General features: G+C 55.1%; 1 protein-coding gene across 7 annotated transcripts in view; it reads left to right on the forward strand.

Annotated features, from left to right (window-relative positions):
- Positions 1-18281, forward strand: part of PRDM15 (PR/SET domain 15) — an 80346-nt gene that overhangs the window by 54295 nt on the left and 7770 nt on the right. For all 7 annotated transcript variants that reach the window (XM_032276811.1, XM_032276812.1, XM_032276814.1 and 4 more), the window contains 8 exons: positions 2190-2321; positions 3946-4080; positions 4721-4884; positions 6420-6499; positions 6881-7000; positions 10634-10765; positions 14748-14831; positions 15212-15387. In XM_032276811.1, coding sequence (XP_032132702.1) covers positions 2190-2321; positions 3946-4080; positions 4721-4884; positions 6420-6499; positions 6881-7000; positions 10634-10765; positions 14748-14831; positions 15212-15387 — 1023 coding nt within the window. The remainder of the gene's footprint in view (positions 1-2189; positions 2322-3945; positions 4081-4720; positions 4885-6419; positions 6500-6880; positions 7001-10633; positions 10766-14747; positions 14832-15211; positions 15388-18281) is intronic.

Below are 18281 nucleotides of genomic sequence, written 5' to 3' on the forward strand. Positions count from 1 at the left end.
AGTGACCTTGTGGTCAGCACTGGGGCGTCTGCAGGGGGACCCAGAGGCCTTGTTTTGCCTGTCAGCGCTGGTCTCCCCTGTGCAGTGGACGGGTGGCATTCTATAAGTTAGAACGTGGCCAATCCCGTGGCAGATGCTCCCAGCACACAGTGGATTCCGGCACAGCCCAGGTGAGGAAAGTGTGGTGTCATCCATGGGGCACATCATCCCAGGGCCACGCAGTGTGGGCTGTCCTGGCACCGGCTCAGGTTTCAGGCACCTGGCTGCATGGCAGAGACGCTGGATCCTAAACATCCAGAAAATACGCTGCCCCTCCCAAGAGAGCCCAGGGCCCACGCTGTGGCACCCACAGCCATCAGGCTGCTGTGGCCCGGCGTTCTGTGCATGAGAGCCTTGGAGGTGTCCTCCCTTCTTCGTTAGACTCAGCTTTCACCTAGGTGACTATAAGATGTCATCTGTCCTCAGAGGCCTAGGAACTGTCCTTCACAGGATGCAAAGCTCCTGCCACAGAGTAAGGGTTCTGAGCAGCTCCCAAGCGGGCTCTGGGCCCAGCAGCTCTGGCACGTTGCTCAGGTGGCTTTGGGAGCCGCTGAGAGGAGGGTGCCCCGGCCACACACAGTTCCTGTGAGCCCCAGAGCAATGCCCATGTAGGCCCTTAGCAGCTGGGAGCACAGGCCCCACAGGAGGCCAGCTGTGACTGTCCTTGGTGTCCTGCCTCTCAGCAGGCAGCACCATCACTGGAACATTTGACCTTTTAAAGAGAAAACTGAGATACCCGTTTTTATATGAAACTTCCTGATTTTTTTCAAAACACAGAGAGCCTGAGCAAATGAGAGAAAAGGGTGGTGTGGCTGGGGGTCCCGGATTGTGGGCTGTGGGTTTAGGGGCCAAAGGGTAGGCCTGGGGTAGAGCAGGTGACTTAGAGCGCCTTTGCGAGCCAGGCCAGCCGTGCACAGGGCAGAGGTGAGCGAAGCCTGTGCCCTTTGTCCTGTGTCCCTGGTCTTTCTCCCCACTGACTTCAGGCCCTTGGGGGTTACTGGCCCCAAGTGGCTTCCATGCTGTTGAGATATCTCATGTGTGAAGCCACCCGGCTCTGCCTGATGTCCAAACATGTTTATTCCATGCAGTGTTTATTGACTACCCACTGAGGCAAGTTCAGGCAGGTAGTGAAATAGCCTGTAGGTTGGGTCACTGAATTCTTTGCCGTTTTTAGTTACTTCTCACCTTCAGCCAGCCTGCCCTGCAAAGACCATGACACCTGCAGATTCTGCCCTCCCCTGCAGCCTGCTCACCTTCCCACCTGTCAATTGCCCCACGTAGCATCCTGGGATGGGGCACAGCGCTGTCGGCCCTTGGATCACCTGCACGTCTTGGAAAGAGATGTCGCAGAGAGACGCCAGCATCTTGTCCCCAGGGAATCACTCATTCCCTTTCATTCATCTCTTACGTTCTTTCCTTGAGAATGTGGGCATCGGGCGAGCTCTAGGAGGTCACACCCTGGGTCACCTGGCCCCTGGGAATGGTCATCCAGATAGAGACCTGCAGAGCTCTGTGGGGCGCTGGGGTTTCTAGGGCCCTAGAGGTGGTCTCAGCCGCCAGCCTTGTCCACTGCCCTGTGCTAGTGGGGCGACATCTGTCATGTGGACCACAGTATTCCCAGCGCCAACCTCAGCTCTGGTCACAGAGGTGACCACCTGGGATGGATATTGGTTGAATGAGTGCACCTCCACACCTGTCATGCTAGGCTGGAAATACCAGGAAATCAGGGACATTGTGAATGTGCATGAAACACAGTATCAAAGCCAAGGGGGGACCTTCTTTGGTACCTACTTTCAGAAAATTGCAGATATTTCTGTAATTTACTGGTTCCTTGGTAGTCCATCCTAGGGAAGTATTTAAATGAGCTAAAAAAAAAAATGGAGCTGAGCTCTCATTTATAATAAAGACTAGCAAATGGCCCATTTTCTATTGTAACGTGAGCACCTGTTTACACAGTTCAGCAAGTAACGCTTACTCTGGCATCAGTGACTATTTGTATCTGTGGCACGCTGAGGAACTGTTGAAGCGCAAGGCCTGAGCACAGTGCTGTGTTTCTGGGCCGGGCTGTGGTTTCCCCAGAGGAGCCTGATGGACAGGCCCCTTCCCGTCCCCAGGCCACGGCCCTCACCATGCGGCTCCTCTGCCCACAGGTGTTCTCCTGCCGGAGCAACATGAACAAGCACCTGCTCACCCACGGCGACAAGAAGTACACGTGTGAGATCTGCGGGCGCAAGTTCTTCCGTGTGGACGTGCTCAGGGACCACATCCACGTGCACTTCAAGGTGTCAATCACATGCTGCCCTCACCCAGCCATGCTCATGGCAGGCCTCGGCCAGTGACCCTCAGTGAGCTCAGGCTTCTGTAGCAGAGTTTTGCAGATGGGGCAGCACGTGGGCAGACATGTGCTGCTCACGGTTCTGGAGGCTGGATGTCCAGGCCGCAGTAGACTTGGCGTCTGGCGAGGCTCACTTCCTGGTTCCCAGATGGCGCCTTCTCACTGTGTCCTCACACAGTGGAAGGGCTGGGGGTCTCTTCTATAAGGGCCCAAATCCCATTTTTTTTTTTTTTTTGAGATGGAGTCTTGCTCTGTCAACCAGGCTGGAGTGCAATGGCGAGGTCTCAGCCTACTGGTATCCTCCACCTCCTGGGTTCAAGTGATCCTCCCACCTCAGCCTCCCGAGTAGCTGGGATTACAATCACCCACCATCATGCCTAACTAATTTTTGTATTTTTTTTTTTTTTTTTTTGAGACGGAGTTTCGCTCTTGTTACCCAGGCTGGAGTGCAATGGCGCGATCTCGACTCACCGCAACTTCCGCCTCTTGGGTTCAGGCAATTCTCTTGCCTCAGCCTCCTGAGTAGCTGGGATTACAGGCACGCGCCACCATGCCCAGCTGATTTTTTGTAGTTTTAGTAGAGACGGGGTTTCACCATGTTGACCAGGATGGTCTTGATCTCTTGACCTCGTGATCCACCCGCCTTGGCCTCCCAAAGTGCTGGGATTGCAGGCGTGAGCCACTGCGCCCAGCCTAATTTTTGTATTTTTATTAGAGACAGGGTTTCATTGTGTCGGTCAAGCTGGCCTTGAACTCCTGACCTCAGGTGATCCACCCGCCTCAGCCTCCCAAAGTGCTGGGATTATAGGCGTGAGCCACCGTGCCCAGCCCCAAATCCCGTTCTTGAGGGCTCCAGCCTCGTGACCTAATGACCTCTAGGAGGCCCTGCTTCCTAATACCATTTCCTGGTGGTTTAGGATTCAACATGGGAATTTGGGAGGGTGGAAGTATTCAGACCATAGCAGCGTCCTCAAATAGTTGACAAGTTGGCCACATTTCAGCTCTCCAAATGAATTCTGTGACTGTCGGTCTCACCTCCTCTGGCCCAGATGCCAGGCTTGAGGCACAGCTCCCCTGCCGTGGCTGCCTCCCAGCCCGGTCCTGGCGTTCACATCCCTCCCCGCCTTTGAGGAAAGGGAGGAGCGGAGCGGAAGCTCTGGGAGCAGGGAGGACATGCGGCGTGATGAAGGGTGGGAGAAGCGCTGATCAAGAAGAACCGAAGAAAGAACAGGTGGCATGGGAGGCCCCAGGGAAACAGGCCCAGACCCGAGAGGCGAGAGGCACCATCCACCCACTTGGGGGATGCCCCGGCAATGCCTGGCCCTGTGATCTGCTGGGCGCGTGTGAGAGGAAGCCACGGGTGGCGTGGAGAGCAAGAGCGGCCCTGGCGTTTAGGTGGGGGACGAGCTGGAATGGGCTGGGGCACACGTGTGACTCGTTAGGGCGTCATGAACATCAGAGAGACATTTTCTTCTGCATCTGGGGAAATGATTGCTCATCCCTGTGCTGGAGATAACCGAGGGAGGCGTCTGCTGCGCTGTTAGAAACCGGAAGTGGTGGCTGTTTTCCAGGACATCGCATTGATGGATGACCACCAGAGGGAAGAGTTTATCGGCAAGATCGGGATCTCCTCTGAAGAAAACGACGACAATTCGGACGAGAGCGCAGACTCGGAGCCTCACAAGTACAGCTGCAAGCGGTGCCAGGTATGGTGGGCCTGCCCCGCAGTGCCTGGGTGGTCTGGAAAGCAAGTTGGCAGTTGCAGGGCTGCGGGCCCCACGCAGCAGGCGCCTTTGTGCAGCCTTGGAAGCAGCCCTCCCTCCGCAAAGGCTTGTGCCGGTGGTCCTAGTGCAGGCTGGGTGCCCATCTATCACGTGTCCGGGAAGGCCAGCCTGTGTCGCCTCAGGGATGGCCTATGTGGGTCTCACCGACGCTCCCCCGGAAGTCCCCTTGTGACCCGGTTCAGGAACACACGTGAAGTGTCTGGCCAGTATGGGGATCAGCCTCCTGGAAGGTGACTGTGCTGGCTGCAGGCTCTCCCTCTCCCCCCCTCCCCCTCCTCCTCCCTGCTCAGGCCTGAACCCCTCACAAGGCCTCCCTCGTGCATGGAAGGGGCTCACCAAAGAGAAGGGTGGTTAGTTTCTCAGGAGAACCTTGCTCTGAGTTTTGAGCACGAGGCCTTACGGCTTTGGAAAAGGTCCCCATCAAGCCTCTGAGAGTCCCTTCTGTCCTGGCATGAGTCATGGGCTCATGGGGAGTGTTGGGTGCCCTGGTTTGTGAACCATTAGCTAAGAGGACCAGGGAGCTCATGTGGATGTCAACAGGGGACTGTCCGCCCTCCCGCAGCTCACCTTTGGTCGGGGGAAGGAGTACCTGAAGCACATCATGGAGGTGCACAAGGAGAAGGGCTATGGCTGCAGCATCTGCAACCGCCGCTTCGCGCTGAAGGCCACCTACCATGCCCACATGGTCATCCACCGCGAGAACCTGCCGGACCCCAACGTGCAGAAGTGAGGCGTGGTTGGGGGGCTCCGGGTTGTGCAGGGAGGGAGGGGCGTTCTTCCTTGCAAAGACATGCAGGCTTTAACGAGCCATTTGTAGCTCCGAGCAAGTGATGTCCTCTGGGTCCCAGGCCAGGGCTGGGGACAGCAGGGCTGAGGTTTATCCTGTGCTTCCGCACAGTCTCCTGGCACCAGCTGGCCACGTTACAGGAAAATAGCGGGTTCCTGGCCTGCATACAGAATGACCCGAAATGCTTTCTCCTGCAACAATTAGGCTTCGTTAATGCCAGGCCTCATGTGACTTACAGCCCATAATCCAGGCTGACTGCTGAGTGAGTGACTCAGCAGTCCCGTCCACGGGTGCTAGGAAAGAAGCACAGCCGGCCAGCCTCCACCAGCTCTGGCGACGGGAGCTCGGGTCACGGTTCGGCAGGACGCTGCCTCTGTCATTTCTCTCCTTGGCCCATCGCCATGCCATCTTCTCCCTGTGTCCTCATAGGGCCTTCCCTCTGTGCGTGTCTCTGCCCTAGTCTCATGTTCTTATGAGGACACCAGTCAGCTTGGTCAGGGAGCCCCTGATGACCTCGTTCCCACGTAATCACCTCTGCAAACACCCCGTCTCCAAACATAGTCACATTCTTTTTTTTTTTTTTTTTTTTTGTCTTTTTGTTTTTTTCCTTTTTGTGGAGAACGGGGTCTCGCTATATTGCCCAGGCAGGTCTCGAACTCCTGGGCTTAAGCCATCCTCCCGCCTCTGCCTCCCTAAGAGCTGGGATTACAGGCGTGAGCCACAGCGCCCGGCCATAGTCACATTCTGAAGGGCTGGGTTACGACTTAAGTGTAGGAACTGGGGGTGTCACAATCCAGTCCGTGGCAGAGGCTCCGATATTTGCTTCTTTTATCATCCCTGTGGCACCTCGTTGCCTCATGTTTGCGGATGGGGTGCTGGGGAAGGTGCTGGGGATGGTGCTGGGGACGGTGCTGGGGACGGTGCTGGTGATGGTGCTGGGGAAGGTGCCGGTGATGGTGCTGGGGAAGGTGCCGGTGATGGTGCTGGGGAAGGTGCCGGAGAAGGTGCTGGTGATGGTGCCGGGGAAGGTGCTGGAGAAGGTGCCGGTGATGGTGCTGGAGAAGGTGCCAGTGATGGTGCTGGGGAAGGTGCCGGTGATGGTCCTGGGGAAGGTGCCGGGGAAGGTGCTGGTGATGGTGCTGGGGAAGGTTCTGGGGAAGGTGCTGGTGATGGTGCCGGGGAAGGTGCTGGTGCTGGTGCTGGTGCTGGTGATGGTGCTGGGGAAGGTGATGGTGCTGGTGATGGTGCTGGGGAAGGTGATGGTGCTGGTGATGGTGCTGGGGAAGGTGCTGGTGATGGTGATGGTGATGGTGCTGGGGAAGGTGCTGGTGATGGTGCTGGTGATGGTGCGGGGGAAGGTGCTGGTGATGGTGCTGGGGACGGTGATGGTTCTGGGGACAGTGCTGAGGACAGTGCCGTGGCTGCCACGGAGCCCGAGGCTGTGCAGCCATCCTCAGCTCATCTCCGGTTTCAGGTACATCCACCCCTGCGAGATCTGTGGGCGCATCTTCAACAGCATAGGAAACCTAGAGCGCCACAAGCTCATTCACACAGGTGCGTGACTGTTAGGGTGCGGGGGGCCTGGCCCTGGCGGGAGGAGGCCGGCAGGGAGGGATGCTGGGGGGTCTCCAGTGCTCCACACACAGCTGCCGCACCTGCCTCGCCTGTGCCTTCCACTGTTTCTCCAGCTTTTTGAGTCCTTGTCAGCCTTGCCACTCACAGCCCGGCATCCCCAGCACCCTCACCCCTCCAGGTCCTCAGGGACCTACTCGAGCCAGGGTTCTGCGGGGGCTGCTGAAGAGGCGACCCTGCCCCTGTTACTGCGCTTCCAGCTGCGAGGCAGGCCAAGCCCCTCTCCTCGGTGTGTCCTTTTTGTGGGCACCGCAGGCAGGTAGGATCTACTGGGCTCTGAGCTGTGGATGCCTGTGTTCTCAGGTGTGAAGAGCCACGCCTGTGAGCAGTGCGGGAAGTCCTTCGCCAGGAAGGACATGCTGAAGGAGCACATGCGTGTGCACGACAATGTCCGCGAGTACCTGTGCGCCGAGTGTGGGAAAGGTAGGTGCGGGCGGCGGGGCCACGGGCCAGGCTCAGCCGGGCTGCCCGGCCGCAGGGTGCAGGGAGGGGACGTGAGCCAGAACTGGCACATCACATTGACCACAGTGCAAGTGGCATGGCCAGAGTGTGGCTCTGGAAACCTGTAGGCTTCAGTCACTTACTTAAAAGGAAAAGACTGGAGGAATTAGGAATCTAAAAGAAAAATCAAGTATCCGGAAAGCAGAAAGATGTGGTAAATGTAAATGCACGAGCACATCATCTTCAAAGTAGGAAAATCATGCAGGATCTAATTGTTGAAATGATTCTCAAAGCCGCCGTGGGCTCCAACAGCGATGCAAAACCCTCAGCGTATTCACCCGCAGACTAGGATCGGCTGGGGGTGAGAGGAATTCACCACTGCCAAGGACTCTTCATTGTAACAACAGAACATTCATTAATAACAAGCCTAGTGATAAAATGACACAATTAGTAAGCAAAATAAAAAGATAATTCCAGTACATGCCATAATTTTAGCCCATTCCTGTTTTTTTTTAAAAACAACTTCCTAAAAGTTTTGGAGCAGCAGGTCTTGTCTTGGGCTGTCACCGTGACTAGCATGAAGACACAGAAGCTGCATTAACTCGGATGAGCCCTGTGAGCACGCGCAGAATAACACTGCGAGTCAAAGCCTAAAGGAACTGCCTGCAGAAGAGGGGCTCTTTCTTTCCCCCCTTCCTGGCCCTCAGTTCCTCACCTCAGAGGCCAGCACAGGCCTTTGTCCCTCCTCCAGGGTAACTTTGTGCAGGGACATGGGTGGTTTTAGTGAAAAAGCAGTGCATTCACTTCGCCAAGTCTTAATTTTTTTTTTTTTTTTTTTTTTTTTTTGAGATGGAGTTTCGCTCTTGTTACCCAGGCTGGAGTGCAATGGCGCGATCTCGGCTCACCGCAACCTCCGCCTCCTGGGTTCAGACAATTCTCCTGCCTCAGCCTCCTGAGTCGCTGGGACTACAGGCACGCGCCACCATGCCCAGCTGATTTTTTGTATTTTTAGTAGAGATGGGGTTTCACCATGTTGACCAGGATGGTCTCGATCTCTTGACCTCGTGATCCACCCGCCTCGGCCTCCCAAAGTGCTGGGATTACAGGCGTGAGCCACCGCGCCCGGCCCCAAGTCTTATTTTGTAAACAATACAAACAGGTCTGAAGATGGCGTTGTTACTCTCCCCTCAGACCCCGGCCGCTCCTCGAAGAGCCAACCTCAGTGGCAGTATCTGCCTGCCTCACTGGGCCAGGCTGGCTTCCTCTCCATCCCCGTCTCCCTTAAGCTCCCAGCCCCTTTCGCCACCTGCCCCCAGCTTCCCTTTCCTCCCCAATGCCCCCAGGAAGTCAGATTTTTAAGACAGTATGGTGGGCCCGGCTGGAGGGGTCCTGAATAGTGTGTCGAGACTGGAGGGCCAGAGGTGAGGGTTATACAGGGCCGGCCCTCTTAGGCAGGCAGAGAGGAGCCACACCTCGGTCCCCCGAAGGTCCCCAAATGCCACCAGGTGCCCTGGGAGGCGAGGGGTGTGGAATAAAGCCACATTTTATAATGTCGTAGACATTTTAGTATTTGAAATGTATTAATTATTTAGTCACTTGGATTTTTAAATGAATTCTGAATAGTTAAAATACTGGCATTAACACATTGGTTGCCAGATTTATTTTACGTACTACCAAATTTCGGCATCGCCATCTTGCCATCGCGTAGCAGTTGCTGGTACAGACAATCACATGCTGTGCTCATTGGTTTTTCATACTTGCTGCTTTTTTTACTTGGAAATGCATCTTGGAGATTTTTTTTATATCAGAACATGTAAATATTGCCTGATTTTAGTTTTCAAGCCCCCTGACACGATTCCATCATGTGGATTCATATAACCAGACCCTTTATTTATAAAGTTTCTAGTTGTTTTTTAAATAGTCATTTATTATTACAGTTTTGCAGGAAACAGTGCTGCATGTTATTACTTTACATTGTTTCCGGAAATTCTAGCCCTGACCGGGGACTTAGCCAGTGTCGGGGACCAAGTGGGAGGCTGTGGGAAGTCGTGATGGTCTGTCGCCGGCAGGCGGGGGCCAGGTTTTCTGTGTGTGTGGGGGGAAACATCACACACAGCAATCACGTCAGGGGCCCTGCAATACTCAGGAATGATCCACGAGAACTTAGCGTGGCTAGTGGGAATGCAACACTAGGTGTTGAAAGCTATCAAAAGGCGTGCCCTGTTCAGGCTTGGAAATATTAAGCATTTTAAAAAACATCAGTTTTTCCCATGGTAATCTGTTGAATCACAATCCCAGGAGAGCAAGCTTTAAAATGCCCTCTGTGTGGCAGTTGCGTTTACTTTGAAACTGTTCTCAGATTTTCTTTGTTAAATGGAAGGAAAAACATCACAGTCACGAGCGCGGGCGGCGGGGAGGCTGGAACGTGGAGATGAGCGTTGCTGTCCCTTTCCCTCTGTATTTATTTTCTGGCGTTTCTATGACTGTGTTGGTTTTGGAATTTGGAATATGTTCATTTTAGGAGCAGGAAGAGGGAGGTGCTGGGTCTCGGCATGTCAACAATGACCAGCACTCTTTTTTTTTTAATCAAAAAGATTAAAAGTAACTTTTTCAGGTGAAATCTCTCTTCGGTCGCTGGTAATAGGGCTGCAGGTGCTGTCCCCACCCGCGGCCGCAGCGCTGTGCTGTGTGCCCGCGGCGAGGCTTCATCTCGGGGCGTTGGCTCCCCCTGCTGGCCCAGCCGAGCAGTGTTCTTGTAACAGGGATGTCGTCTGGCCCAGCCTTAGAATTTTCACAGGAGGTGGTGGATGGTCACCGCTGCATCTGGTCAGGGTGGAATAGGAGGAGAGCCTTTCACCAGCTTATGACAGTGCTGTTTTCAGGCTCAGTAGTTCTTCCCCAAGTGTGGAGGGAACACAGTGGCCTGGGAGTGCAGGCTGCCCAGCGCCCTGGGCAGGCACAGTGAAGATTCCTCCTTGGGGATGGGGAGGCTGCCTCTGGGCTGGGTCTGCCTGTGCCCTGGTGTGTGTGAGCCTCCCGGGTGGGGGTGTCGAGTTGCCCCTGCTTGTGCCCCCTGCAGAGGGGCCCTGTAAAGTGCTGTGTCCTCTGGCTCAGCCTCTGTGCCAAGGCCATCCCTCTCTCCACTGGCTGCGTGAATGAGGCTTTGGAATAGTTCATCTTCTTAAGATTAGATTTTTAAATCAGAGGCAGATTGAAAGCCGCTGCTGAAGCCATCTAGTGTTGGAACCCTAATTACCACTCATATTGTCAAGGTCATGCTTACATTAATGTATCTGTCACCTAATTCTCCTGCTGGGTTGCCATGGGCATGCTGGGGAGTTTACCCAGGCCCCGTGTTGCTCATGTGTGCTTGGGGCTGGGCCAGGCCCTGGCAGGGGTGAGTGCACCTGATGTCACAGGCAGTCTCTCCTGGCCTTCCCAGGAGACAGTCACTTCCCAGGTCTCACCACTAGTGGAGCGGGATCCTCAGGGGTGGCCCAGGTCACCTCACTCGTCCTGCGTGGGCCGACGCCTGTGCCTGCCCCAGGGTCTCAGCATGGGCCCGGGTGGGCTGCATGGGGGTGTGGCCACCTGTGATCTGCTCTGTCCTTGAAGGCATGAAGACCAAGCACGCGCTGCGCCACCACATGAAGCTGCACAAGGGCATCAAGGAGTACGAGTGCAAGGAGTGTCACCGCAGGTTCGCGCAGAAGGTCAACATGCTCAAGCACTGCAAGCGGCACACGGGTGAGTCCAGGGCCGTCCGCGCCAGCCATGGCGCCCACTGCGCAGGGAAGCCAGGCGGGCCGTGGGGGGACAGAGAGCCACCTCAAGATGGTCCCTCCTTGTGACTCCCAGTGAGAGCTGGGTTCTCCAAGGGAGCTGCCTGGAGCCGCAGTGAGCAGCTGTGTGTCTCCGAAGGCCCCCCGTTTCACAGGGACCCTGTCACCTGCAGCGCGTGCCACACAGCTCACGGCGGGTATTTGGAAGACGGGTCAGTCCTTAAATGGTCCTCCCATTCAACCGTTTCCCCCGCAGAATTGTGCTTAAGAAATAATGATCAGACAAGGTCCAGGGATGCTCGCAAGGCTGCTTGTCATCTGCGCGTGCTAGGGCAGGCGCCGGGAGGTCGGAGGCGGCCTCGGGAGGGCGATGGCTAAGCCCTGGTTCATCCAGGAAAGAGCAGGGTGTCCGCTCGGTCGATGATGCCTGTTACGCTGACGTGCACAGAGAGGCGTCGGTGACATGACAGGTCACAGAGCAGCCTGCGCGGCCGCTAGCACAGTCCATCTTGTGCAAGTCTTCTGTGTGGGCGAGCGTGTGTGCTTTCAGAGAGAGGATGGAGACATCAGAATTGAGAGAAGGTTGTCCCTGGGCGATGGAACCTGTCTGAGTGTGAAGTTCCCTGGAGTGAGCCTGCTCAGGGCTCCCCGGGGCCTCACCTGCTTGCTGGGTCCTTTCATCATCCGGCCCACTTCACCTGCCCGCCTCGCCTGCCCTCCTCCCCTGCCCTCCTCCCCTGCCCTCCTCCCCTGCCTTCCTCCCCTTCCCTCCTCACCTGCCCTCCTCCCCTGCCTTCCTCCCCTGCCTTCCTCCCCTGCCCTCCTTCCCTGCCCACCTTGCCTGCCCTCCTCACCCGCCTACTTCACCTGACCACCTCACCTGCCCTCCTCCCCTGCCCTCCTCCCCTACCCTCCTCCCCTGCCCTCCTCCTCTGCCCTCCTCCCCTGCCCTCCTTCCCTGCCCACCTCGCCTGCCCTCCTCACCCGCCTACTTCACCTGACCACCTCACCTGCCCGCCTCCTCTGTCTTCCTCCCCTGCCCTCCTCGCCTGCCCACCTCGCCTGCCCACCTCCCCTGCCCTCCTTGCCTGCCCACCTCCCCTGCCCACCTCCCCTGCCCATCTTGCCTGCCTACCTGCCTCCCCTGCTCCCCAGAGTGGTGCTGGTTGCTACACCAGTCTGCTTTGGGTTGGCCGGGCATGCAGGCCTCCTCTGCCCCTGGATTGCCAGAAGTGTGCCATCCTTCTCTTTCCTGGGGAATTTCTATCTAGTATATGCTTTACCTTTTTTGGGACATACTTGTTCCCCAAGACTGGGCCACATGCCCTTATCTGGGTTCTCAGAACACCCCACACTCTGCCTGCTGCCCACCAATTCATTGGGCTGTGGTGGCCTCTGTTCCATGCTCCACAGTGAGCCCTCAGGACTGAGTTAAGTGTGCCTTTAAAAATTACTTGCCTTGGGCTGTGCGTGGTGCCTCACGTCTGTAATCCCAGCACTTTGGGAGGCCGAGGCAGGTGGATCACGAGGTCAGGAGTTTGAGACCAGCCTGACTAACATGGTGAAACCCTATCTCTACTAAAAATAAAAAAAATTAGCTGGGCATGGCAGTGCATGCCTGTAATCCCAGGTACTCAGGAGCCTGAGGCAGGAGAATCTCTTGAACCCAGGAGGTGGAGGTTGCAGTGAGCCGAGATCGTATCACTGCACTCCAGCCTGGGTGACAGAATGAGACTCTGTCTCAAAAAAACAACAAAAAAAATTACTTGCCTTGCTCCCATGTTGGGGGGAACCCTTTGTTTAAAAGACACTCATAGGCTCCACCTCCCCATCAGTTTTTGGGGTGAAATAGACCATGGACTCGATTCTTGCTTGCCCTATTGAGGCAAGCAGGGCCATTGCCCCGATCCCCTGAGTCCCCAGACGTGGGCTGACCTGAGCTCTCGCACCAGGTCCACCTCCAGCCTCCTCCCTGCCTTCCTCGTATGGACTGCATACATAATTAGGTGCCACATGTTTCCCTGTGCTGCCGGGTGGGGGCTGGCGGCTGTCAGAGCGAGGTGTCTGGCCCGGTGAAACAGACGCACTCCCTGGTTCTCCCCCCTGCGATCATCCCTACAGCAGCCGTTCCCAGGCTGTGGTCCACTGCTTGCCCTGTCTTTCCGAGCATTTTGGGGCATCTTTTGTTGCGGTCCTTGAGCTTTAAGAAATGTTCTCTAAACTTTCCTCACGTGGCTGTCAGTTGGGGAGACTGACTCTTGGATGACCTGAATCATCTGAGAGGCTTCGTCTAAACACCGGGTTTGGGTTTTCTTTCCCAGACTCTCTCAATAGGAGTCACTAAGGCTGGGCCTTATCATCTTCACCCTGTCAGATTCCGCAGACTGTCCTGGGAGATGCAGCCTCCTCATCCAGGAAAGAACATTTTAGCAGGATGATCTGTGCGCCTCCCCGCCACCTCTCTGATTAAACCTGTTTCCAGCACAAGGCTACCTGCCGTGTACCTCCGGACTGTGGGAATGTCAGGATGGTGGCTGTGCTGGCTCTTTTTCCCTAGTCATCGGGGAACTGGTTATTTTGTTTGTTCACTTTGTGGAAATTTATGGAGCCATACACTCACTTATAATTTGTTTTTCTGTCTGTGAGTTTGATGTCAATCAAGAGTTTCCTTAAAACAAGCAACAAAACAGTGACACTTCCAGGTCTTGCCCCTGGACCCAGGGAGGGACACTGCCTGCTCTGGGAGGCTCTGGGGGGTTAAGACCCTGCCCTGGAAGGGGTTCTTGGAATTGGAACCGCCAGTGCCGGTGCTGTCTGTTACAGTGTCCACTTCTGGCTCCCATGAGGCCCGTCCAGGAGCCAGACTGACTGGGTACTTATCAAATATTTTAAAAAGTCAAGTAAGCTCTGATTTGCCTTTTTGTTGTTGTTGACATGGGGTCTCACTCTGCCGCTCGTGCCGGAGTGCAGTGATGCCATCATAGCTCACTGTCGCCTTGATGTCCCGGGCTCAAGGCGTCCTCCCACCTCAGCCTCTTTAATAGCCGGAACTACAGGCACATACTACCATGCCCAGCTCATTTTATTTTATTTTTGTAGAGATGGGAGCTCGCCATGTTGCTGAGGCTGCTCTTGAACTCCTGGACTCGTGTGATCCTCCTCTGGCCTCCCAAAGTGCTGGGATCACAGGCATGAGCCACTGTGACCGACATCAGCTCTAATTTGACTTAGTACTAAATTTTTTTGGAGATGGAATCTTACTCTGTCACCAGGTTGGAGTGCAGTGGCACCATCTCAGCTCACTGCAGCCTCCACCTCCTGGGTTCAAGCAATTCCCCTGCCTCAGCCTCCCAAGTAGCTGGGACTACAGGCGCACGCCACCACGCCCTGCTAATTGTTTGTATTTTAGTAGAGACAGAGTTTCACCATGCTGGCCAGGATGGTCTCGATCTCCTGACCTCGTCTCGGCCTCCGGCTGAATTAGTAAAGGTTTTTAAGAATCGTACTCATTTTGTCCAAGCCTGGCGGCTTTGTTGTCTCTTCTGCACGCTTGGCACGTCTGTGACCTCCTTGCCCTTGGCCCTGATTTCTGTGACCGTTTCTTCTCTCATGATGTCACATAGGCTGCCTAAGATCTTTCTGGACTAAAGGAGCTATCTATACATTAATGCTTTTAAGAAATTCCCGTTGTTTGTCTCTGTGGGTTCCACTCTCTGTGTTCTTAGACAGCCATCCCCACAGCTCATGACTCCGATACGAACTGTCACCATGGAGTCACACTTTTCGGGCTGAGGCTGGGATGAGCGTTCGTTGTCTGCTATCTTCTTGCAATTCACCTTCCCCCAAAGGCTCTGCAGTGCCTAGAACACGTCAGTGGAAGATGTTCTTGGATGTGGACTGAAAACATTCATTAAACATAGGGAAGTTATGTGCGCCTTTCTCTGCAGGGATTAAAGATTTCATGTGTGAATTATGCGGGAAGACCTTCAGTGAGAGGAACACCATGGAGACCCACAAGCTCATCCACACAGGTAAGCGGGCGCGGCCTGCAGGAGCCTTCGGGGCCACACGCAGCAGGTTGCCAGGGCCATATGAGTGCCTACAGGGGTGGAAACAACTGTCCTGTCACCTAGCCTGTTCCAGCACAGGTAGCGATGTCTGGGCTTCATGGTGGCCCCTTGGCCTCTAAAGGTCAGCCGCCACAGCTTTCAGGTGTCCCTTCTCGAATTTCTCATATTGGAGCAGGGATGCAGAGGCTCCATGCTCTTACGTGCTCGGGGACCAGCACTGGCCCTCTCAGGACGGACAGGGCGTGGCAGGCTTCTTGTGGCCAGGGTCACTTGGATGGCCGCACTGGTGACCTGCATGTCTCTTCCTTTCCACATTCGTGTGTGTCTGTGTGTGTGCAAAGTGGGCAAGCAGTGGACGTGCTCCGTGTGTGACAAGAAGTACGTGACCGAGTACATGCTGCAGAAGCACGTGCAGCTCACCCATGACAAGGTGGAGGCGCAGAGCTGCCAGCTGTGCGGGACGAAGGTGTCCACCAGGGCCTCCATGAGCCGGCACATGCGGCGTAAGCACCCCGAGGTAAGCCGGGGGCTATGCCCCTTCTGCGCCCTGCCAGTGGGCCGTGCGCTGGACACACCCGTGCTGGCACCTGCCCCGCCTCCCTCTGCAGACCCCAACTTCTGGAGGCAGGGCCTGGATCTTCGGTGCCTCTGTGACCGGCACTGCCTGCCACACAGGAGGCACTGAGCCAGTGGCTGGGAGAGGATGGGAGAGCCTCAGGCGGGCCTTTGCTGAGGTTATAAATTATATCCTCCCTGAAATTACAGCAAGATGGAAGCACAGCCCTGCCACCCCCCCATTCCTCCCACCCATGGAACCCATGTGCAAAATGGGGGCTGCATGTGGTGTTGGGCTTGATCAAAGTGTGGTGCTGAGGACAGCCTGGGGAGATTGTGCAGATGAAGGCAGAGCCTGGCTGCCCTGAAAGCCTGCTCTACACGAAGGGCTGGGACGTCCCGTAGTTAAACGTGCTTTAAGAAGGAGCACCCTGCAGAACAAACCAGAGGAAAACTTGGTGGCCAGGTCGTAGAAAGGAGTAAAAGCTGCAAAAGGAATTATAAACACGGTATCAATAGGTTTGACTCCGTAAGCACTCGGAACAAATCAGGCCAAAGGCAAAGTGAACCATCCGTGGGGCCGTGACTGTCTGAGACAGACAGAGCCTGTTAACATTAGCGATAGCAAGCCCTCACTGAGAAACGTGTAGCGCACCCAGGCGTGCGCAGAGAGGGAGCTCGTGCAGGAAGAACACCCGTGGCAAAAAACACATGGGAAGGCATTCAGCTCACCACGCATCCCAGAAACACAAACGGTAGCAGCGAGGGATGGCATCCCTTGCCTGCGGAGGGAACAGGAGGTTTTAGGTTCAGAGTGACCACGCCGGTGGCTGGCATGAGCTGCCGTGCTCACCCTGCAGTGCTTTTCTTGAAGGCAGCATCGCAGCATTTGTCGAGTGTTTAGTAAATGATTGATTATTCCAACCCCTCGACATCCTGCAATAGGAAAGCGATTCAGTTAATGATAGTTTAGCAGTGTGTTTGCCTACGCTCAGAGGCTTACACGGATTTGAAATAAAATTGTGAAATGCTCACGACGTACGTGAAAGAGCAGTATGTGCTGTGCGTATGTGGTGTGTGTGTATACAACGTGTGTTACTCACATTGTGTGTATTTGTAATACTCAGTTATGTAAATGAGATAGGTAAAGAAAGGAACAGAACATCCCACAGCGACTTTCTCGTGCTGTTGAAGTTATGAGTAATTTCTTGTCTTCACAATTTTCTCCATTTTCTGATCCCCTGTAATGAACGTGACTTCCTTTTGGAATTAGGAAAGCACCGTCTGCCTCAGGCATCAGTCTGGTGGCTCCCTAGTTTGGGGGTGATCCGGGACGTCGCTGTGTTCCTGCTCCTCTGCAGGCTGATGAGGCTCCCGGGTGGTGTGGGGACTCAACCTGCTCTCTGGTCCGGGAAGCCAGGGCACTGTGCTGGTGTAATCTGCCCTGTGCCCCGGTCAGCGGGGAGCTTGGATCCCCGTAACTGAGCTCCGTTGCTTCTGTTTTCATGTAGTGACCAGCTGGTGCTTTTACCTAGGAAAAGAGAGTTGGGAGCAGGAACCCAGAGCACCAGGATCACCTTGGCACCTCAGGGGCAGGGCAGGCCCTGCAGCCCACCCAGCAGGCTGTGAGCAAGGCTGGAGTTTGAGCCATTTCTCTCCATGCCTGTGGGTTTATAGACTTCAGCGTATTGATAAAGGGTGTACACATCACATTTGCACACCGGAGGGAGGTTTGACATGCATAGCTGGGTGCAGAGGCCTTGCTGGTGAAGACGTCTCCCACAAACACTGCCCGGCAGGGTCCTCCCACCAGGATTAAACCACTTCCCAAGGTTGCCCTACTGCAAGTTCACCTTCTGTGCTCTGCTCCTTAAACTGGGCTGTGTGTTACCCATCCTCGTGTCCCTCAAGCCCAAACCAGACAGAAGCAAGTTAGGGGTACGGGGGTATATGGTCCATTGCTGTTCCTGAACCGGTCTGTGTCTGCAGCTGTTTGTCCTGGGCTCCCTGTGTCATTCCTTTTGACCATCTCACTGTTGCTTCCTTCTGCATTGACTCAGCACGTGCCTGCCAGTGATGGGCCAGCCCGCCAGGGTCCATCCCTGCCCTCCTGGACTGTACGGGCTGGGTAGGAAACAGAAGGAAAAGTAAGGAGTAGACAGAGAGGCAAAGTAATCACAAACCAGAATAGAGCGTGTGGGTGGAAGAGACAGCCCCCGACAGCAGCGTGAAGGGAAGGCAGGGGATCTGGTCGGCTTCGTGTGGCTGTGTGCTGCAGTGAGGCCTGGCTGTCTGAGAGGGCCACGCCAAGGGTCCCCCGAGCCTGGCCCCATTGGCGATGCCACAGATTCAGGAGGAGGAAGGTGTTCATTGGAGACGAACACTTAACTAGTTAAGTTAAAACTAGTTATAGTTTAACTGTTCAGCTAGTTAAACAGGCATAAACTACTTACAGAGATTCGGAATCTTTTAGGATTGATAGTATTTTGTGACTCCAAGCTATGGTTTTTCTCTTCACTTGGAGTGAATGTTACATTTAAAACAAAACACTTTTCACTTTTGTCTTATCCCCTAAGAATAAAGCTAATGCTTTTATAGTGGTTCTTTGGTGGCATCAGCTTTCACACTGTGTGACTAGGATTCTGATGGAGGTGGTGGTGGAAATGGTGGTAAAGGTGATGGTGGTGATGGGGGAGGTGGTGATGGTGGCGGTGGGGGAGGTGGTGATGGTGGCGGTGGGGGAGGTGGTGATGGTGGCGGTGGGGGAGGTGGTGATGGCAGTGGGGGAGGTGGTGATGGTGGCGGTGATGGTGGCGGTGGGGGAGGTGGTGTTGATGGTGATGGGGGAGGTGGTGA

The sequence above is a fragment of the Sapajus apella genome, unplaced genomic scaffold (genome assembly GCF_009761245.1).
Source record: "Sapajus apella isolate SASKATOON/1434 unplaced genomic scaffold, GSC_monkey_1.0 scaffold8, whole genome shotgun sequence".
NCBI classification, from domain to species: Eukaryota; Metazoa; Chordata; class Mammalia; order Primates; family Cebidae; genus Sapajus; species Sapajus apella.